The following is a 23958-nucleotide window of genomic DNA, read 5'->3' as shown; positions in this document are numbered from 1 at the left end:
AAGACTTAAAGGAAGAAATGAAAGATTGCTTTTTAACTATGTATGGTTTACCTGACTTACCAGCACTGAAGACAAAAACTTTTAAAAATGGCTACAAATGCCTTGTTCACAAAAGACTTTATTATCTAGTGATGCATACTGAGAACATACAGAAATCTGCATGGTCCACTTCACATGCAGGAGAACAATCTTCACTTTACAATAAGTGAGTGTCAACTGTTTTATGCAATAGACAACACTTTAAAGTCACATTCTTAAAGAAAAGCTTCATTTACAAAAGAAATAAAAGGTAAAGAAGCAATTACCGCTTTTAAAAAGCAGCTGCTTTGTTCAAGAGTGGAAGGTTTATGCCTGTATTGAAAGACAACATGATCACAAATAATGAAAACAATGAACAAATGAAAAACACTTTTACCATAAAGCAGTACACTTTCAAAATGACATACAAATAGTTAAAAATTTCATTATGTTGTCTAACTTTTAAATATGAGGACTTTCAGAATTAGGCCTCAACATGTGTAATTAGTAAAGGAAAACTATGCCTTGTTTCTACGTCACTACGAACTGTATTTAACAAAATGTATATAAAGTCTATAGCAAGTTGATTTAAAAAAATTAAAGTTAATAAGAAACAGTACACTGAAGGCGCTCTATCCATCAAGCGCGTACTCTTCCAATTTTAAATGTGATGAACAGAACAGAAACTGTAACTATGCCACAGTTGCAATGCCAAAAAATAAAACAAGATCAGTTATCACACATGCAGGGAATTCCGCCACAAAGCTAATATCCCTCATTTGTCAACTGTTCCAATAAAATAACATCTTAAAACACCAGTGATGTTGATGGTTTAGCTTACCTTCAGTGTACTGAATGTTGTACACAACCTGCTTTAAAAGAGGAGACCATCCCTGCAGGCAGGCTCAAGAAGGAACAGACCCCTTTCGGCACTGACTACACCAAGGGCATGCTGCTGTGGCCTGCACACACACACCTAGGAAAACGTGAATATAAACAGCATTTATGCTGGCCATTTTATCTGAAGACCAATATGAAGCCAAGTTTGCTAAAAATAAATCAACCACCCAGTATTACTACTCATTTTATAACAGATGCTTTTGTCTTTTATGTGAACTGCAACCATATACATTAGCACTGTAATTTTGTGCAGTCTTGGCAATTAAAACAGTTCTACAGTGAAATTTCACATAAGACACAAAACAGATTAACTAACATTTCTAAAAGAAATATCACCCTTGGTGTTAATTCAAATATATCATGCTTCCTCAAATTTGCTGGAGAAATATTTATAAGTTTATATACATTAATAAACTGCTGTGAAATTTCTTCAGTCTTTGTATTTAATTACTCAAACCCTTGGAGCTTCTTTCATCTCGTTTAAATTTTTTCCTGGATGAAGGCATGCTGTAGGGCCTGGTTGATGCTAATTCGTTTAGCAGGGTCCAACATTAGGATCTGGTCCAACAAGTCCTTTAGCTGGTGTACTTTTTTACGTTGGTCTTCAGGAAGTCGCTGGCACCCAATCAAGTCAGCCAACAGGTCCTTGGTTGGATTAATGGTGCTCATGACAGTAACTTTCTCCTAAAAATAATTTTTAAAAATGTGTATGTCTACATGAGTTACTAAGCATATGTACCTTAATTTAAATCAGACTGCTTGGGTGTATCAGAACTTCTAATATATATACATATGTGTGTATATATATATATCATATATATATATTATCTACTCATTTAAAACTTCTACGTGACCTCCTCTATTCCCTACATCTTTTTAAGAAGTAACTGAAAAACTTGAATGAAAAAAAATCAACCCCAAGTTAGCTATGATAGTTTTTAAAAAACATACTCCAAGTTTGTAAAAAGATCAAACTGCTAACAGAAAGAAGTCTATGAAAATCCCCACACCATTAAGTAATTAATAATAATTAACAGTAAGCACTTCCTGTTTTAACTGTCCTCTCCCTACCCCGAAGTGGTGACAGACAGACATGGAAGTGTTTGTTGTTAAGGGCTCTGACAAAGTTAGGAACAGACAATATAACGGGGCAAAAACAGAGAAGTCCTTACTTCAACCTGGAGGATTTGGAAAGGCTCATAGAGAATGTGTATTTCCCCTGAGGCTTGAAGTTGGATAAATTATTTTTAGGGGATGAGGAAGGAGAGGAGGCAAATAAGGTCAGGATGGTCTGTGAACAAAGGCAGAGAGGTATGACACAGCTGCCTGCCAAGTGTGGAACGGGGGGGTTTACAGAGTACCATGAGGGGGTATGCAAACTGCTCAGGACAGCAGAGGCAGAGTTCATCAGAGAGGAACCCAATGAAGGGATTTTAAGCACGGAGAATAACATGATCAGATTTGTTTTCAAAAAGATCACTCTGGTAAGCAGTCCAGAAGCTGGATGGGAGGCCAGAGAAAGAAAATGATCCAAAGAACAGAGGAAGAGGGTCTAATTATGACCTATGATAAAAATAGACTCATTATACTAGACAAACATTTTTAAATCCTTCCTCTTTCTCATAACCTCATTGTGTTTTATTCAGGAATTGGCCACCAGCAAAAAGGATTTATTTTTAGTGTTTTAAATATTCACAGCTCCTACTACCACCCAGTATTCAGCTCATTCACAATAAGACAATCACTTACTGTAGCACAGTTAAAAGAGACTTACCCTCTCTGTTACTTTATCAACTTCTATATACATGAAGTTGAGGTTTTGATCAAAATGTTGGTCTTTGAATACACCTTTCCGAATCATCTGGCAATAAAGCAAAATAAAACTTGGGTTTTGAACTATTATGAAACAGTCTGGCCTACCAACAATTTGATACATAACAAGTCACAAATAGGACTTATTTAGTCTCCTCATTTAAGGATTCACTTAGATTCCTTGCTCTGGAGAGTCTAACATCTTTGAAAAAGCTAATATAAATGCTGTGCCTGAAACTACTCAGTAACTTGAAATTATATTTTCCCAGGCAGTGACTTAAACCAATTATAATATCACATTGTGCTTTCACTATTCAAAATTGAGACTCAAACAAAGACAAAATCATTTGTTCCTAGGAAAAATATTACACAGTTGGGGCCTTTTTTCTTGGCAGCTTAAGAAACCCGATGACGTTTTACAAATTATGTTCCAATAGCCCTGAAATGATACAGGTCAGACCTCATTAAAACAAATACCAACATAACTAATTTCTGTGTAACTTATTCTAAACAAGTCCAACATGAGAGAATTTGGACAGTACCTAAAAAACGTAATGGCTTCTGACCTATATGGGGAAAAATCTGTATAATCTCTCAGAAATTCAGCAAATAAGCTGAAATCATCCCCTCAGACAGGTTTATAAATGCCTAAAGTTTCTGCTTCATTTCTGAAACTAATTATTGTGGCTGAAGCATTAAGGGTGAGTTTTATGTTAGAAAGATGTCAATTTTAAGTGAGTTTTTCTTGGTACCTTCCTTTCCCAAATAACTTCCAATCTTTAATATAAACTGATTGCCATCAAGTTCCTTTTCCAATATTCACCCGTCATTCTCTGACAACTGAGCCCTTCTTCACATCTGAACTAACCTGACCTGCATCTTTTTTCATTCCACCTCTCAAGCATGTTTGGTGCTGTTACCAATAACGGTGTGCTCCCAAGGCTGCTTCTCTGCCCATCATTAAAGGATAATAAATGGAACAAGGGAAGAACAAAGATATGAAACAGTCATATATACATGTATGTTGCTTAACAAATTTATGCTCATCAATCTCTCTTCCTCAATTCCAACTCTAAACTATGGCCCCCTACCCTCCTGCTTAATTTAAGAGAGTAAAGAAAAGCAAAGAGAGACATTAGAGGGGAACAGGAAAATGGAGTTCTCTTACTCACTTTTGATAGCTCTTGGCTGATTAGACCCACTATTTTTTAAACAGCAGAAATAAAAAAAAGCTAAGGAATTACAGTAGCCATACATCTGTCTTTCTGAAATGGTTTTACAGCCACTAGTGATGAGTAAAGTGCCAGCAATCCACTGGTCTACAGTAAACTACTGCTAAGACCTTGGGGAAAAAAAATAATAGCTCGCACTAATGTCCTACCTTATTCGGCATCTTTCCTTTGAGATCCATGGCGAGCTTCAACATATGGTTATTGGTTTTGCCAGGAAATAAAATTTTTCCAGTGTAGAGTTCATATAAGGTACAACCTACAGACCACATATCTATACCATAATCATAGCTTTTACCTATAACTGAAAACAAAATGGAAGTTTAATACATGATGTCAGAAACAATCAACTATTTATTTTCATTAATAGGGGATTAATTTAGCTTGGCCTACATAACTGCAATCTTAATACCTCGCTTTGGCATTAGCCTCATGTTTTTTCCCCACTAATTCTTAACAGACTCTTAAACTTAAAAACCTTAAAAAATGAGGGAATGCGGAAGGAATGGGGGGAGGGGCAGAAGGAAATGTATATTTCTTTTCTCATTTCACCTTTGGTGGAGGTGCTAACCAGCCTCAACCAAGGCAACAGGAAGAGCAAAAACAAAGGTCCCATACAATCCATAAATTTGATAATCAGACCTTGAGTAATCAAGAGCAGTCTTCTAAAGCCGAGGATTTTCCACAATTGTTTTGCTACTCTTGTCAGACATGATCAAGACTCCTGTCACAACTACCACCATTCCACCTGAGGAGGATGAACTTGCTACGGTTCCCTTCCTCATCAATGACCTCGTGCAGCTGCTGAAGTGCGATGGAAAACAGTACTTAGACATTAAATATGCTGTTTCCACTGCATATGATGGCCCAGGTCAAAGAACATTTGAAGAAACTTACTGATTTCAGGAGCACGATAAAATCTACTGACAAGATAAGGTGTTATGTCATTATCCGCAACATGTGAAGCCGACCCAAAATCGCAGAGCTTTAAAATAGTTTTTGATTCATTAACCTGCAAAACATTTTATCATGGAAGTTTAATTCATGCCAGAAATAATTAAGACAAGTAATCAGATAAAAATAATTGGCTTTGAGAAGTTACTTCCAATACTGAAAACAAAGTTACCCGTTTATAATTCCTTTTCTAATTATAACTCAATTTCCTAATTATAAAAAATTAAGAGCTATCAAATATTTGATTATAATTAGTAAAATAACTTTTTTCAGTGAGGAAATATGGGATAATACCAAGTACACTTAATTTTAACCAATACTACTTTGAAAAGGGAGGGGTAGTAAGAGAAAAATCTCATTGAAGTAAAGCATCTTCTAAAAATCCCCAGAATACCTGAATAAAGTTGAGTTACTATTTAAAGGAACATGAAGACAATTCATTAATAAGGGATCAGACTTAGATTAACTTTCAATTGATTGAAGGTAACTTTCAGTTGCCAGAAAATTACGATAGCAATGAAAGCAGAGGATGATTCAGATTAAATCTGGACAAAAACAGAATAAAAACATTCTTCATCCGAAGCTGCTAGACCATCCCAAATTTAGCAATCACTTCAAGTCTAAAAAATATTAAATCCCTTAAATATAAAGAAGGTATTAGTCAAGAAAATGTTAAATATATTTGGCACAACTGATAAATATGAACTCTATATTAGTTATTTGTTTCTTTTTTTCCTTTGTAAATACTTCAACATACACAGTAACAGTGACATCTGCTGAGAAAGGCTGGAGTTGCTCCCATGGCTGCTGCCACTCATGAGTCAGAAGCATGTTCAGGATTAACAAGTGAAGGTAATTCATATTCCAGAGTCCCTTCCCCCCTTCAAAAGAGACACACACAAATTCCGAGTTGGGACTTGAACTTGGCCTACGGTTCCCACCCCAAAGAAACTTAACACTTTAAATAAATAGTCCTAGCCACTTTCTACTGGGATATCATAAAGCTTGGTCAGTGTTACAGATTGGCCCATTACAGATGATATCCACAGAATTAAGCTATTAATGGAAATGATTATTTTTCACTGCCATATTCATAACCATTCTCTTCACCTGGGGAATCAAGAAAATCGGTATCTTCAAATGCACAAGTACTTCCGAAACTTTTTAAAGTCTAAACTGCATTCAGCTACTTAAGGATGCAGTTTAAAACCCAGAGAAATCCCAAGACAATTTTAAAATTAAAACGTATCAGTAGGACTCCTGGGCTGGCTAAAATGCCTTCAACAACCTCAGGGTATCCACACTTATACGCACTCCTCCTAGACAACATTTATCCTCCCTGAGGAACATGGTGCTCCTACCACACTGATGGTTGAAATCCTGGGCTAAAAGCTTTGGGTTTTCATTCACAAACAGCTCCCTCTAGTTTCTGATGTCTACTTCCTCCTTTCTCAGGAAGGAGACAACATTCAATGTCTGAAGTCCATGTGTAAACTTATACTAGAGTAGCAGTAACTCAAGGAAAATAAAGTTTTAAAAACAAGAGCTCCTAAGATACTGGCAAATGTCTTACTCTTTAACTCCTACGGTGGTTACACAGATGTTCACTGCATAGTTACCTTTAAATTTTACGTATTTTATACGTCCTTTGATACAGATGGTATACTTCACAATTTAAAATAGAGAAACAAAACTGAGGTAAAAATTAACTATGAAGTTGAAAAGTCTACAATTCAATCCTAACATGAAGTCTACAATTCATTTATTTCACTGTAATTACTTAGCTCCTCTAACCCCAGGTTATATTAGATGTGTAACACACTGTAAAGTCAAACAAAACCTATTAAGATGGAATGTCTCATTATTAACGTGGTAGTCTGGAAGGATATATTTTAAGATATTAAAAAAGAAGAAAAATCTGAACTAAGAGCTAAGCTACTGATGAGGAGTCCTTAACAAACTTTAATGGAATCATAATCTTCTAAAAGTGGTACCTGGGTGGCTCAAGTCAGTTAAGCATCTGCCTTTGGCTCAGGTCATGATCTCAGGGTCATGGGATAGAGCCCCACTTTGGGCTCCCTGCTCAGTGGAGACTCTGCTTCTCCCTCTCCCGCTGTCCCTCCCCCCTGCTTGTGCTGTCTTATATAAATAAAATCTTAAAAAAAAAAAAAAAAAAAAGTGTAGAATGTTATTAGCAGACAAGGTAGGAATTCCCCAAGTTGTGAACACACCCCCAACTCTGAATACCTCAGAACAGGGGTGAAGAAATGGCGCCAGGGAAGGAAGTGGTATGCGTGTATTCATTGCTCCCCTATGATAATGTATTACTTCTAAATTTAAAAAACACAAACCCTGTGAAAGCTGCATATTACCATCCCAGAAGTCTTTAGTTAAGAGATGAAGAATGTGAAAGGAACGCCTTTCAACGTAACATCTAATCACAACCTAGCTCTGCTGTCTTTGGGCCCCTCCTGGGCACCTATAAAACACTACTCCATACCTCTATTTAAAAGATAATTCCTTAAATGTCTCTAAGCCTGTCAGACCACAAATTAGAGAACAAAGAGCTGTGAACACCATTTCAAAACAGCAACATGTGCATTTTTGTGTTTAGATACCAGAGGAAGCCCATCATTACTACATTAAGGCACTTTTGGGATTTGTGTGTACTCTAAATCCATCAATCTAAGGGAAAAAATTGAGACAATAGCCTACTTCCTCTTTCTTTATACTTTACTATAAAATTTCATGGACCAATTTCCAAAAAAGTAAACACTGGTTAAGTCCTTTGTAATGAGTAATATGTTGAGTTATTAAGACATCATTTCTAGAATAATACAGTGGTTATCACATTACTGGCAAGAACCTATATGGATATACAAGGTAGCCTGATTGTTTGACTTACCAGGATATTGTCTGGCTTGATATCTGCATGTAGGATATTGCATCTTTTAAGGAGTTTTAATGCCAAGAACAACTGCTGACTGTAGGATCTTACAGCTTTAATATGAAGACCAACATCCTTACCATATTTTTTTAACACCTCTCGTAAATTCATACTTTTAGGAGAGAAAAAAAAAAACCCACAAAATTAGGGCTTAAAATGCAAAATGGAAATAAAAAAGGCAAAACCATGTTCAAGCATAAAGTAAAATCAAATCCAAAACATTAACTAAAATGAAAGTATCTGTTCATGAGCCCAGATGTTCAATAAATTATTCTACACTAAAATGAGAGCACATGAACCTGTATATAAATAAGACAGTTTTCCAATAAAACTCAATTTTCAAAATAAATGGAAGGGAAGACACACAATGGTAAAATTCCTATTGATTTTAGAATGGGTTTACATTTGAAAGCCCAAAACTGAAGCCATACTTTTGAAGATCAAAACTATTTCTACTTCACTACTCCCATTTCTTTTTATTACATGTGATCCTTCCTTGGAAGTATTTAACTTTCAGAGAATATCTGTTGAGCTGAAGGCTACATAAGGTTAGTATCTGACACATAATATGTGGTCAATTATGGTCTTTACATTAATGATTGTCATGAAGCTAGTTCTTAACCAAAAGTAAAAAAAAAAAAAAAACCAGAGCTAACTGGAAAAAATAAACATACAGAAATCTGTCATGGTGTTTATCTAAATTTTTAGTAATGTACAGGTTTGACAGTGTACCTTAGAGGCTCAAATACGAGACAGAGATGCTGTTTGTGATAAAAGTGTCTGAAGAGTCGCAAACAATGAAATTTGTCATCAGGATCAGCATCATTAAGTTTTTTCAGGAATTCTAGTTCTTTTAAGCCAGTTTTTTGCCTGAAAAGAAAATTAGTTCAAAACTGAATACAGAATTTAAGAAAACTAAACAATATTTACTAGTTCCAGTCTGATTTACCATAGGTGATAAGTAGTTTGGATTTTTAAGTACTAATAGTAAATCTGTTGAGGAATGACAAGTCTGTATGTCACTCACACAATACTTTATATTTAGTGAAATATGGTTTCCACGGAGCTTATTTCCACAATAATTAACAGAAAAAAACACTGGAGGAACAAACCCACCTTGCCTGAAGGGAATTCAATCTTCCACATTTTCTTTTTTCTCTGGGGGTGGGGGGGTGTGGGTGGAGGGAGAGGGAGAATCCTAAGCAGGTTCCACGCCCAGCTCAGAGCCAGATGTGGGGCTCAATCTCACAACCCTGAGATCATGACCTGAGCTGAAATCAAGAGTTGGACGCTCAACTGACTGAGCCATGCAGGTGCCCCCAATCCTGCATATTTTTATTTAAAAAATGTCTTGATGTAAATGCTATTTTAACAAAAATGGAACCACACTATATAAGAAACTAAGAATGGATGTCTTACCAAATATTAACATTTGGTTTTCCTCTAAAATTCTAGTTCTAATTTGTCAATAGGCCATATTTTTAAAATGGCTTTAGAATATTCTCTAAGCCTAGGGCAGCTGAATATGTTAATATACATCTGTAACAGTTATTCCCAGTGTTTTAAAGCCGATGGCAAGTTGACTTTAACATCAGCTCAGTGTGTGGTATAGACTGTGCTTATTAAAACCTATGGGTATGGCAATTACCTCTATTATATAAAAGAAAAAAAGGCAGCAGATTCACTACCAGACTTCTGTTATTTTATAACTTCAATACTTTTACAGATTGTGTTACTTTTTAAAAATGTTCATTTGTGACTACCTGTGTTTTTAGGTTTCATTACATAGGTCTTCTGAACTTACATGAGCTCATTGTTTCTGATGATTTTTACTGCCACTTCTTGGTTGGCTCTTGCATTATCTCTGGCTCGTACGACATTACTGAAGACACCCTGGCCAGTGTAGCCATACACATTGTAACGCTTATCTAGGACTTCACCTATGTTCACACCTGAAAAAGTAAATTAAGAAACGGGAATTTTGACCATAGTAAATACTTAACAAAACTATGAGATACATATAATAAAGCAAAAAGAAACACAGCGCAGTCACTTAAAAAAAAAAACGTGTCAAATCTCTACTGTGTGCCTGGCTTCCTAGACACCACGGAGAATCAAAGACGAGCCTCCATCAGTCACTCTTTCATAATGTGGTTCAAGCTGCATGCCCACTTCCTATCAACTGCTAAGGATTTTAACATTGAGTAGGGAAGAAATGTGCTCACTGAAGTGTTTCCAACTGTAGTCCTGCATGACAAATACTGCATGACTGGCATCCCAAGTTCCTGTATGTCGTTTTTCTTGGTTTCAGATCAAGACGAGCAAGTGACGTTCCCCCTTCCTCCTGGAGGATTATCTCATGGCTGAAAACAACTTTGAATAGATTTAAGTTGCACATCAAGTCTTCACCTCACTTCTATTCATGAAGCTCCTGAGCTGCTTACCAGAATACAACATGGGTTCATGCAGCTATTAGATGTACCACACATTTTAAGTGATGGCATTGTGACGTGACTTTCAGAGTTCTCCAACATGTAACTTCATCAAGCAACATACTTCTACAAAATGTTGTAACGAACCCTAAAACTAATCAGAACTGTGAACTTACGATAATAGCCTTCTGCATCTGTCCAGTTATCCCTGAGGTTGGGATTCTCTTTGAAATCTTTTCCAATGCCAGCAGCCCGAAGACGAGCACTCTGAAATGGAGGAGGCAACAAGAGAGCCATTTATCTAACGGCTACTACTCATCAGGCAGATACTTAAAGCACTTCCTTTAAAACCAAAATGGGGAAAACCAGCTATAATTTAATAAAAACATTTTAGCCAAATTAAGTCAACTCCTACCGTCACCTACGTAAATGCAATACAGCTGGAAACATGACTGATTACCGAAGTCTCACATCACAGTAATGCTCAGGAAAAAAATTAACAAAGTTATCTTCAAAAACTCTTAGTAATATGACTAGGGGATTATAAATGAAAATAAAAACTCAAAACCAGATCTGGTTTTTACAGTTATTAATAGACAGAGGAGGACAAAAATTATAGATGGGCACTCAGTTAACAGTGTTCAACTCTCTCCTACCAATTTTCACATTTCTTTTACTGCTTTGTCCACAAAACACCCCTTGATTTCTCTTCCCATACATGCTGCACTAACAGTTGGGGTGAGAAATTAAGAGTATGTGTAACTTCTGAAGAGTATGACACATCACTTTCCGTGAAACCCGGAAGACCCTTCACTATCATCCAAGTAAATGATGGGCGGGGATACTTTCACTGGCTTAACCATTTCATCCTCTCTTAACCTAGCTTTGTTTTGGTGTTCCCGTTGCAAAATACAGATACATTACTTAAGCCAATGACCAATGTCTTCAGGGTCCTGGACACAGACTGTTTAATCTTACTCTCTTTTTTTCTCTATTTTATGTTTGGCCCTCCACTTTCCCTTGCCAAAGCCTCCTTATTTCTCATGTTCTCTTGAATTTATAATGAAAATGGTCTCATACTTTTAAGTATGTTAAAACTTTTTCAAGAAAAGTCATTAATAGCTAAAAAACCAAAATTTCTTAACCCCTTCTTTGTAATAACATTCCCAACTCTTCAGTGAATGTATTAGGATCCAAATCCTAAGTTCTCATTCACCCACAATATAGAAACCCAAAGTGGACTCTGTTTTAATACAGGCCTGGAAATTACTGACATCATCTTGTCTCAGCTAACTATGTACCCCCGCCCCCCTGCCCCGGTTTGTAAATCCAAAAAAAAGTTGTTTCAAAAAAATAACTACACGTTTAAGTCATTTGGTGTTTAACTTTTCGGAAGCTCTCAAATTGTTCTGCCATACTTTTTAAAATCTTAACCTAATTTTAGACTTAGAGAAATGCTGCAAGACTAGTACAAAGAGTTTCCAGATACCCTTCATTCAGACTGTCCAAGTGTTAACATTTATTAATTTGCTTTATCCTTTTCTCTCTATACATATATAACACACACACTTATTATATATATATGTACAATTATTTTTTTTAATAAAGATTTTATTTATTTGACACACACACGGGGGAAGTAGGGGGCGAGCAAGCACAAGCAAGAGGGAGAGGCAGGCAGGGGAGAAGCAAGCTCCCCATTGAGCAAGGAGCCCGATGTGGGGCTTGATCCCAGGACCCTAGGATCATGACCTGAGCCAAAGTCAGCCGCCTAACCGACTGAGCCACCCAGGCATCCCTATATATATATTTTAATAGTTATGTTTTTATGACTTAAAATTACTTACATCAAAGTAGGCAGCAAACATATCATCAGATTCGGTAAACATATCAGGTGCCAAGAGCTTTTTCTGAGATGAACCTTAATGGAAATTAACAGTAATATTTGAAAAATGAAGGGATACAAATTAAAACACAAATAAGTCATCAATGTAATATCACTAGCAATTCAAACCTGCACATCAGTTTTTCACTAATACCCAACTTAAAGTCACTTTGTAACACTTAAGATCTAGAAAGCTATCCATTTTTTACTAAAAGGATGCATTTTAGAAAGTTGAAAGACCTAATGTCAGTACTTTCTTGACTGTTAAATTAATATGCTAATAGCTAAATAATAATTATGTATTAAAATCAAAGTTCCTCTTTAAAAAATTCCATTTCCAAATTGCAACTTAAAATCTCAGAAGGTTAATACCCCCACTATAGATCTAGATCTCTATGTATCTCTCCCCTAAAAAGTCCAATAATCCCCAAGAAAAACTGGGCAAAATAAAAGGAGTTCCTTAAAAAAAGAAAGGAAGAAAGAATGCAAGGGCTTTAAGGATATGAACACACACCCAATCTCACTTATAGTAAGGGAAATGCAGATTAAAATTATAAAGAAATACCCTTTCTCTTTTGATAGGCTAAAAAACCTGAAAGTATGACAACATCCTGGTAACAAGGCCCTGATAAGCAAGTACTCAAACATTACTTGCAGGAGGCAAAACTGTGCAAGCCTTACAGAGTGAAATTTGGAAACATAGCACATTATACTCTTTTGACCCAGCAACCCCACTTCTAGGAAATTATTTCAAAGACACAGTTTTAGCATTAAAAAAATGACTTAATGCACAATGCCATTATAATTAATGCTCCAATGAATAATAACAACTGGATACAACCCAAACATCCACCATTAGAAGACACAGTGAGTAAGCCTTGGCACATTCATTACACTGGAATAGCACAGAGCTGTAAAAAGGAATGAAGATCTTTTCATACTGATGAGTGTGTATATTTTTGTGTGTGCTTGTGTAGGCAAAATACAAATACACATGTGAAAGACATTTTAATAATCAAATAGAAAATTCCTAAAAATCAAAAGCAATTAAAATAAACCCAAATCTATCAAATGGGTGGTATAACCATACCAAAGTATTTCAAATGACTTTACACCCTGGAATGTATCCCAAGGATAAAAAGAATCATTAAATTTTCAATTTGCATTCACTACATTCAATATTGGTGATCATACTGATAACTGTAAATAAAAGCTTCAAAATAACCTAAATAATCAATGTTATTGGGAATCATGTTTTTCACTATAAAACAAACAAGTCGAAAATCAAAGATGTTAATAAAAACCCTGTAATCTCAAGTTTGAATTGGCAATTTTTCAGTATGAACCTCCCCTTTCCAAAAATGCAGAAATGCACGTCCTAGCTTGGTCCACTGAAAAATCCCATGAATAATGGGCACTCCTAAGTGCTTTGTGAAGTCTAAATGGCATTTCCTATTAAATGGAACCAGGGTTCCTTGGAGCAATACCTGCTTCTATTCTGGGACAAGATATGCACAAGGTGAGCCTGTGATATCTTACAATGTGGTAGAACGGGAGTCTGCAAACTACAGAGTGGGGCAAATTTGGTCCCCTGCTTGTTTTTATATGGCCCATTTTTACATTTTTAAAGGTTTTAGGGAAAAACATAAGAATATTTTGTGACATGTAAAAATTATATGAAATTTAAGTTTTGGTGTCCACACAGTTTTTTTCAGAACACAGCTGCTTTGGCATTACAACAGCAGAGTTCAGTAGTTGGAACAGAGAAAAAAACGCATAAATTACAAAAGCCTAAAATATTGACTATCTGACCTTAAACAGTTGCCAGCCCGTCCTAGAAAGAAACATAATATATTAATACCAATAAATCCTGTAGGGTTTAGATCAAAAAGACATTGGAAACCAACTTAAAAATGCTCCCTCCCTCCCCATCTCAGTTGGAGAGAGAATTTTAGTACATAGTGATACCAAATAATAAAAACCTAACAGAAACAACCCAAATCTCACTGGTCATCTCTGGAGGTTGTTAATGTACCAGTTCTATTCCACCCTAAGTTATCAGTCAATAAAAGAAAATAACCAAGCACTTATCCTGATTTTCCTGTACAAACTATATTTCTTGGTTAACGAAAGAATGGAAACCTCTTCTTTTACAGAATTATAGCTAATAATTCAAAAGGAATTATGGAAATTTAAGAATCACGGCTTCGGAGTGTGCCCACCTGCCCCCACCCCTCATGAAATAGTGGATCTAAGGAATGATGACCAATGGCTGCTGAAACTGCCAGGTGAACAGCTGAAGGGCAACTTCATGTTGGACAGATGTGATCATCTTATCTAAACACACAATCTCAATATGAATAAAAATAGGACAAGCACACAGCACTTGATGCGATGCAAGTACACACCACCACTTAGGCAGTATTCTTGCCAAAAAAAATTAACATATATCTACTCAGGTCTCTTACACTTATACTAGTTTATAAGAAACCTGGAGAATAGAAGAAATAAAGATAAATGAAACAAGAATGTGGCAGAATCACAAAAGAAAGAAAAGTTTATAGGACACATGGCCTCAGCATCCTCACAAGAAAATGGGAAGGATGAGAATAACTACTAAAGACTTGGAGATTAAAAGATGTGCATCTTATTTGGATTTTGATTCAAACCAACCAACTGTAATTAGAAAGATATTTAAAAATGATCAATTCTTTAGGTATAATGTTTTTTATTTTTAAAAGATTTTATTTGTTTACTTAGAGAGAAAGTGCGAGCGGGAGGGGGGGGAGAAGAGAGAGAAGCTTCAAGCAGACTCCCTGCTCAGCATGGAGCCCAAAATGGGGCTCAATCCCAGGACCCTGAGATCATGACCTGAGCCGAAATCATGAGTTGAACGATTAACTGACTGAGCCACCCAGGTACCCAAGTAATTTTTTTTTTTTTTAAAGTCCTTATCTAGAAGAGCTACACAATTTCATTTATGAAATGAAATCATGGCTGGGATTTGCTTTAAATGACTCTAGCAAGCAAAATAGAAGGTCATGACAACATTTTTTTTTTTTTTTAAAGTAAGCTCTATGCCCAACACTGGGCCTGAACTCACAAACCCGAGATCAAGAGTCACATGCTCTACTGACTGAACCAGCCAGGTGCCCCAAACAGAAGGTAATGAATACATGAGATTCAGTATAATACTGTTTAGGTTATGTGAACTAATCATAACATTTATAAAGGACATTCACTGGGACACATTTGACATTGTTATTACCCTAAGATTTAGGAGGGGCAATATTTCTAATCCCTTTCACTTTTACCCATCTCAAAACAATCTTTTTCATTATTTACAGAGCTAAAAATTCAGAGAAAAGCACGTCAAAACAAAAATCTAACTTACCATTATTCTGTTCAACAGTCATTAGATTATGCTTGGCTTTTACTGAGGCCTCAAATGTATCAACGTTTTCCCGTTCATACTCTTTCACATCAGCAGCTACCCTTTCCAGAATGTCATCCGGAGAAGGTGACCGTGTACAGGTACTGCTCTGAGGGCTGCTTGGTTCAGATGGCACAGACATATTGCTATCTTCAGCAAGATACTTGTATTTCTGTAACAATAATACAACATATTATTTTCATAAAATCTGATGCATATCTGCTAAGAGGTATTGCACTGAAAAGACTGTCAATGTTAAAAACTTTAAAAAGGTATTGATGTCTTGATTGAATCAGATCCACAATCCCTTACATATATTTCCAAAATCCACAAAACTCTGAAAAAGTTTTTCTACGTTTGGTGCACATTCATTAGGTGACAAAACCTCACCTGAACAGATGCGATACTATTTGTAGTCTTATTTTTATCTCCCCCAGTGTGAACATAGTATGTCTCATTGCAGAAATACTAATGTGTTTGATAGTGGGGTGCTGTTCTAGACCCCACTGATGGGGCTAAATAATATACATAGATGCACCATATTACCTTTCTAAAATTCAAATAGTTCTGAGTTCTGAAGCACATCTGGCCCCAAGGGCTGGAGATAAGGGATTGTGGACCTGGGCAAGAACAAAAAAAGATTCAACCAAGTCTCTAGGGATATCAGTTTAATAACAACAATTTCATCAGTGTCCCAGAAAAGCAAGTTTCTCTGGAATTCCAGTTTTGCCCTACATCCTCTGGTGATTCAAGTTCTTTCCTTTGCTCTGACCTCCAGTGCTAGATTTATGATTTGCTATGTATGTGTAAGCTGGCACAACTATTCTTTCCTTTTGCCTGCTGTCTTCCTTATAGTATCTAAACATTTTTCACTTCTTCCAGAATGTGTTCTTTACTCCATCACTCACCTTCCCATGATCAAGAGAAAGCATTACACTTTACAGGGACTGCCATCCACAAAGGATCTAGTGGCCATGGCTCTATCTCAGGATGCCCGAGGCATAACAGACAATCTTCCAAGGAAGGTAATCTTAAATGACTACACAAAGACTTATATACAACACCCTCTCCCCACCCCATTTGCTTAATCACCTACCTCTAAACTACTTTTAAATTATTTTTGAGATGTCCCATTTAAGCAATCACATTTACACAAGAAAATCTGTTATTTTTTTAGACATTAAAATGGTTTCCCCCCCGACATAGAAACAGGTATAATTACATAATTTTTTGCTAAATGAAATTCCAAAAAACAAAAACAAACCAAAAAAAAAAAACCACTTCAAATTTTGCCTTATAGTTTATATCTGAATCCTAATATATAACAAAAAAAGGGCAACCATTTCAACTTAAGAAATCATCTTTTCAAATCTCATAATTTCACATATACATTTCCTTAAGACTTAATCAACTGCTACTACCATCGATTCTTTATTAAAGTAAAAACCCTTTTGCTAAGAGAGTAATTATTTAAAAAGATTGCTCAAAACTTTACTAATATCACATACCTGAACAATTGCCTGCCTCTGTATTCTTCTCTGTTCTATTAGGGCTTCTTCATCTTCTTCCTCTACATCAAAGTCTTCAAGGCTTAAAAAAAAAAAATTGCACATATATACACACAATTTCAAACATCCTTAGACAGTCACAAACCATAACCATTACACAGTTTAAAAATAAAAGCTAGAAAACATAGGTCATCCGCAAGTTCCAGCAAAAGTCTTAAGCCATCTTACTCTCTTTATCCTGTTTCTAAACTCTCAGTTGCCTGGTTTGGAATCCTGGCAAGTAATTTAACCCTCTGTATTCATTTTCCTCCTCACTTGTTTCATGGCACCAAACTAGGGAACAAAAGATCCTCAAGTTCAAAAAAGTGACCCCTGGCTCTACCATGACCTTGCTATTACTAAAGTCACTTCACCTAGCCAGCCTCAGTTTTAACCCCTAACAGAGTAAGAGACACGTAAGAAAACTAGTACCTTCTCTGGGTCACAGAAAGCTATAGATCCTTGGAAAGCTATGGATCCTTTCCCTATCAAAAATATGTACGTAAATATTCGCATACAATCTGACGAGGAATGTGGCTCTACCCGCAGACACTGCCCCACTGGTCCCAATTTCCTCCCGAAGAACTCCGAATCTTTACAATCCCTCCCCGCACGGCCTCTTTTATGATCTGCTGAATGTTCACTCCACACCAGTAAGCAAACTGCATTCTCAAGGTATCAGGATCTACGTTTAACACCCTTCCCTTAACTTGCATATCACCTAGCTCTGATTGGGCTTTCTTGACCTTAGCACTACTGACATTTTGACAATTCTTTGTTATGGAAGAGGGCGTTGTCCTGTGCATTAGCAGATGTTGAACAGTATCTCCGGTCTCTAGCCACAAGATGACAACCAAAAATACCTTTAGATATTGCCAAAATGTCCTCAGAAAGGCAAATTACCCCCAGCTGAGGACCACTGCTCTAAATTATCTTATTTTTTGAGATGTTCTATCTAGACAACTGAATTCACATTAAAAAAATTTTATCCACTAGACAGTGAAATGTTTCTGTATTTTCCACACTGTAACAGGCATACCTAACACCAGATAGCTTCAACTGCAAAGGATGGGTCATTTTACACGAACTGAGAAGTTTAAAAATTACTATACCCCCCACCCCCAACCACTGTAAAACTGGTAATCAAGATTGGTAGGGATATCTAATAGATCTGTTGTCTCTAACAAAAATGAAAAAGGGAAGGCTCATGATATTCACTCCAGTCAAAACTGGAACCTCTAAATTCAGAAAACCATGACCTATGCCATATAATTTTAACCTATAAAATATACACAAAAAATTAACTTTTAAATTCAGGACCTAATTAATAGATTCACTTACAATATCCAGGTGGAAATTAAAAGATTTCCAGGTCAAACAGTACTTGTCTAAATTGGAAAAAGGAAATTATGGGAAATTCCATTCTTACTTATCATCAGATGAAGATTCTTGTTCAACTTTCATTCCTTCAGAAAGACTTCCTTTAAATTTATCTTCCTTTATTTTGCTTCTGCTTCTACGTCTACGACCACCCCGTGATCGAGACCGCCTTCTCAAGCGTGACCGGCTCCTCCGACCTCTGTCCCTATTGGGGGGGGGGGATCATACATACACACATTTTAAAGGTCAATTAAAGGTAGAGAAGTTGTGGGTGTGTTGGGGGCAGTAGTATACAGAACTCTTTGTACTTTTCAAAAGCTCAATTTTGCTGTGAACCTAAAACTGTTCTAAAAATGAAATCTTTTAAAAAGGGGTTAATTAAAAATTTAAAGTAAAATAACAGATCAGAAAGATTGGGTTAATCAGCTTAATTGAAGATAACTAAAATACAGGTATTGTTCTTACTGGACTGCAAAGGGGCACAAAAGAACTCTGGGGGCAACAGAAATGTTCTTGATTATGGTGATTATGTGTTTGTCAAAACTCATATAACTTTACACCAAAAAGGGTGAATTTATTTTATGTGAATATGTTTCAATAAAACCGAGTTTAAAAAGAGATCACTGCTAATAAGGTATAGAAAAGACAAATCTGACAAAAATTCCAAGTCTAATTAACATGCCCCTCAGACATTTTTATAAGTGCATAAAGATCTTGCCTCATGTGTAACAGAAACTGATATTACAGCTCAAGCATTAAAGGTGAAGTTTATGTTGGAAAGATGCTATGGAACTCCAAACAAAAGGCTGCTAAGTCTACAAAGAATTGGCAAACTCTGGTTAATGTCACATCTGACTACCATGCTTATGTCACATTTCTCAAGAAACCTTACTAAAATAACATGAAAGGAACAACTGAAAAGAAAACCCTCAGGCAAAGAGAATGAGAAGAACTATGACAACAGAAATGTCAACAAAATCTTGATGTGCAAATTGGATAGAATAGTAATAAATCAAATTTAAATATCAGTCCAACAGGAACAGACAAGGTAAATAAGAAACAAGTAAATGCATGCCACAAAACCCAAGAAAGCCTCACGAACTGGAGACACTATATTCTGCTGGATGTGGTGTGAGGTAAAAGCTAAAAAGAACTGGTTGAAAGCCTTAGCAACAGCTTGCCTCTGTATAGTTCAAATGCCAAAAGTCCCCCTTCACATTCTGGCATAATACTTAAAATTTATTTTATAGAGAGGTGTTGGTTGTTATAAAAACTGACCCAAGGTAGCAGGGAGGCACAGTACTGAACATTAAAGGATTAAGGGGAAGTCTACATTATGAAGAACCACAACTCTCCAGGCAAACATGACAATATTCTCCAGCAGATGAGAGGATTCTGGAAAACTGCTAGCCCAAAAGAACAGGACTATAGCCATTGATATGCTAAAAAGATTTAGTTACACTGAAGTGATACCCACTAATCCACAAATTCTACATTCCCAGAATGGAAGAAAGCTTCCATTCAGCTTTCACAGTGGCTAAGTTTTAAATGAGAATAGGCAACAAGAAGGATCCAGCTGTTTATGAGTAAAGTCCTCAAATGAAAAAAGGTAAGGAACAACAAAAGGAATCTGGGAAGAAACAAAGTATAGGTAAGAAAACTATCAAGAACAAAAACTCCATAAAATAAATTCATTATCATCTTTGACCTAAAAGATGCTATTTCTATAAAACATGAGTAAAATGTCATAAAAAAAATTAAACAGCCAACAAGTCTGAGAAATAAAAATAAATATACATGAGCACAGGGGAAAAAAATCAATAGAAAGGTAAGAAGGGTGAATGGGAAAATCTCCTAGACTGAAATTAGAACAAAAGGACAAACATCAAAGAGGACTGTGTGTGTGGGGAAATCAGTGGAACAATACAGAAGGTCCAGTGGGGGGGGGGGGGGGGGGGAGACAATGGGCAAGAAGGAAACCAAAACCAAAACAAAAGAGAGAAAACTTCCCAGAATAGGCAGCCATAATATTTCTGCTTTAAAGGGCCTACTTAGTGCCCAGCAAAATCAATGGGAAGAGACATGCACCAAGGCACATTATGGTGGAATTCCAGAATGCAGGACATTTATTATAAAAAGAGAGGGAGAGAGAAAAAGCAAGTCCTCTAAGAAATGCCCAGGCATCAGAACAGGACTTCTCAATAGCAATATTGGAAACCAGAAATCTGTGGAATAACAATTTCAAAGTTCTTAAGAAAAAAATTATTTCAACTTGCAATTCTACTCCTTGACAAATCAAATCAGCAATGGGGATTTAAAAAAAAAGGGGGGGCTTTTAAGAAACAAAAGTCCCCAAAAATGTCCTTTTCATAGGAAGCTGTTGGAGATGCATTAACAAAGCAAGGAAGTAAAACCTGAAGATGCTGGATACAGGAAAGGGAACCACAAAATAAGACAGAAACAAGGGAATATCCAGAGGACAGAAAAGGGAAAAAAATTCTACAATATAACTGTACAAGCAGACCTATTAGTCAGTTTGGAGACAGAAGGCTAGAAGCATTAGGAGGAAGGTCTTTCCTTGCCCCCTTCCCCTGACTACTTGCTCAGCAATGAGCAATAGGCACAAGAGCATAATGACTGTAACAACATAGAGAAATGTGATACAATTAGGTAGAAAAGAAAGTGTGATGGGTGGAATTAAAAAAAGTAATTGTTGGGGTGCATGGGTGGCTCAGTTTGTTAAGCGTCCAACTCTTGATTTCAGCTCAGGTGTTGATCTCAGGGTTTTGAGTTTAAACCCCATACTGGGCTCCACTATGAGCACGGAGTCTACTTAAGAAAGGAAAAGAAAAGAAATTGTCCAAAGTAAGATTGAATCAATAGATAACATGGCAATAACTTCAAAAATTTAAACATACACAACCTCAGACAAAGCACTTCTACTTCAAGAAATCTAGTATACAAAAATACTCAGAGATAATGTAAAGATGTATCCACTGGTTGGAATATAAGCCATTGGTGTGCTGTCTTTTTAAACTACATTCATGTATTAGTTCAATTAAAAATGTTAAAAAATTGGTAAATGAAAAGTCCACTTATGTTTGAGTTAAAATGTTTAACACACAGGGCTGCGTGAGTGGCTCAGTCGGTTAAGTGGTAGACTTGGTTTCAGCTCAGGTCATGATCTCTGGGTTGTGAGATGGAGCCTGAGGCTGGCTCTGGGCTCAGCAGGGAGTCTGCTTGAGATTCCTTCCCTCTGCCCTTCCCCCCACTTGCATGCATGCTCTAAAAATAGATACACCTTTAAAAAAGTATTTAATGTATATACTTTAAAATGATTCCTGCTTTACAAACCAACATTTTGATTAACCAATTCACTACATGTGCTTTACATAAAATGGTTTCTACTACTGTGAGTTAAAGAGGTTTTTGCCAAGAGAGTCTTTCACAACTACTGAGGCTATCATCTTGAGGTCATGTTCTAAGGGGACCAAATACAAGTTAATAGAAACATAGAGACCTGCAATTACATAATGACTGGAAACTGGGCTACTTATTTATTACCTTATGATCTATCCTGCTTAAAACAAAACAAAACAAAACAAACCAGTAAGCATAGCTCACGTAGTATTTCTTTAAGAAGTAGAAAAAAAAAAGTGTTCCCCTTTCAAAAGATTGAGTTTTTAATGAACCACTGATTTAAATTTGAAAAAAAGATAAAGAAAAATCAGTGTATGTGAAATATTACATGTTGGTAAAAAGGAAACTATATGGGATCACAGCTTCAATTTTTCACAGAGAAAAATGGTCTTTAAGGAAACCCACCTAATGAGCTGATATGAAGCTTCAGAAGCATACAGAGTTTAATGAATTAAAAAGGTCAACATATGTAACATATCTCTACCTCCTCCGAGGAGACCTGCTTCTTCTCCTGGGTGACCTACTACGTCTGAGTGGGGAACGAGACCGTCTTCTGATGGGAGATCTACTCGCTCTTCTTCGGGTTGGAGACCACCTATTGATCGGGCTGGCATCTTTTGATCTTTCACGTCTACTGAGGATATCATCTCGAGGTCGTGTTCTTAAGGGGACCAAATACAGGTTAATAGAAAAATACATTAAATTAATGAATTTGTTTTGCACATAAAAGACATCTTAAGAAAGGGCACACTAACCTGAAGACAGAACACACAGATTAACATGTTTTGCAACAAAACTTGAATTCAGAAAATCACAAATGACATTTTGGTGTTATGGTATGCACACAGTAGAAGGTCTACTTCCTCTGGTCTCACAATTTGAAAAATTATAAAGGTTATTCACGTTGTTAAACCACTGATTCTAATTCCAGATAAACAACTCAAATAAAACTTGTCTAAGTAACAGTATTCCATTTCCTCAGTTTGAAGACTGTTTTTTTCCTAAATTTTGACATTTTTGTAATATAGTCTTATTTTTAATATATTACATACAACAGCATCTTACAATCACTGTTACCCTTACAACAAAGAAAATCAAAGTGAGGGTTTAGAGAAAGGGACAGTCCATCTAGTCAAGGAAATACATATTGGTGTAACTTTCCTGGAAAGACATTCGATAATACTTCATAAAATGTAAATGTACGTTACCTTAGACTTTGCAGTTTCACTTCTATGAATCTATTCTACAAAAAACTTCACATATAAACAATGGACATCTTTGCATACAATCCTGAAAAACTGGAACCAACCAAAATTTTCATGTTTCAGTGAGGGAATGATTAGAGGTGACCCTTGAACATGGGTTTGAACGGCACAGGTTCACTCACATGCAGATTGTTTTTACAGTACAGTACTGTAAATGTATTTAGTCTTCCTTAGGATTTTCTTACCTCTAACTTACTTTATTATAACAATACAGTATATATGATACTAGAGCATACAAAATACGTGGTAAGTTATTGGTAAGGATTCCAGTTAGCAGTGGGCTATTAGTAATTAAGTTTTGGAGGAGTTAAAAGTTATATGCCGATTTCTGACTGTGTGGGCGACTGGTGCCCATAACCCCTGTGTTGTTCAAAACTCAACTTTGTATATCTATACTGTGAAATATGCTGCTGCTATATAAAGAGCTAAAAAAGATCTTCGCTGTCACAGAAATGTTTCATGAAAAAAGCAAATCACATTTTAACATGTAGGACTCCATTTCTGTATGAAAGAACATTCATATAATTGTACGTGCATAAAAAAAGAACTAGAAGGACATATTTTTATGACTGGTAGTGGAAGGATGAAAAGGTAAAGACTTTACAGGCTTCTGCCTTATCTGAATTTCTAATTAGTATCTTTTCTGTAATTAAAAAAAATTGTTTCAAATATTCAACACTAGTCCTTAATAAACTGCTCTGAATTTCCTTTTCAAAGGGAAGACAAATTGAAAGAG

At 36.1% G+C, this 23958-nt stretch overlaps 1 protein-coding gene across 10 annotated transcripts in view; it reads right to left on the bottom strand.

The window, feature by feature from the left end:
• The window catches only part of PRPF4B (pre-mRNA processing factor 4B), a 38023-nt gene that overhangs the window by 3096 nt on the left and 10969 nt on the right, over positions 1–23958 (bottom strand). For 2 of the 10 annotated variants that reach the window (XR_004301850.1, XR_004301849.1), the window contains exons 3-16: positions 22442–22618; positions 18587–18742; positions 17119–17200; positions 15572–15782; positions 12140–12213; positions 10469–10559; positions 9665–9812; positions 8593–8730; positions 7819–7972; positions 4857–4971; positions 4112–4263; positions 2693–2779; positions 860–1602; positions 306–351 (exon numbers count right to left, since the gene is read on the bottom strand). Coding sequence is in view for 3 of the 10 variants with exons in the window: in XM_032424776.1 (XP_032280667.1) it covers positions 1399–1602; positions 2693–2779; positions 4112–4263; positions 4857–4971; positions 7819–7972; positions 8593–8730; positions 9665–9812; positions 10469–10559; positions 12140–12213; positions 15572–15782; positions 17119–17200; positions 18587–18742; positions 22442–22618 (1789 nt within the window). In the remaining 7 variants the exon portion in view is untranslated. Of the gene's footprint in view, positions 1–100; positions 1603–2692; positions 2780–4111; positions 4264–4289; positions 4972–5687; positions 5795–7818; positions 7973–8592; positions 8731–9664; positions 9813–10468; positions 10560–12139; positions 12214–15571; positions 15783–17118; positions 17201–18586; positions 18743–22441; positions 22619–23958 lie in introns of those variants that run through there. The other 8 variants (XR_004301851.1, XR_004301848.1, XR_004301847.1 and 5 more) reach the window with 8 other exon arrangements.

The sequence above is a fragment of the Phoca vitulina genome, unplaced genomic scaffold (genome assembly GCF_004348235.1).
Source record: "Phoca vitulina isolate PV1807 unplaced genomic scaffold, GSC_HSeal_1.0 scaffold31, whole genome shotgun sequence".
NCBI classification, from domain to species: domain Eukaryota; kingdom Metazoa; phylum Chordata; class Mammalia; order Carnivora; family Phocidae; genus Phoca; species Phoca vitulina.
The sequence above is the reverse complement of the archived record's forward strand: the minus strand, read 5'-3'. Positions and strand labels throughout refer to the sequence as shown.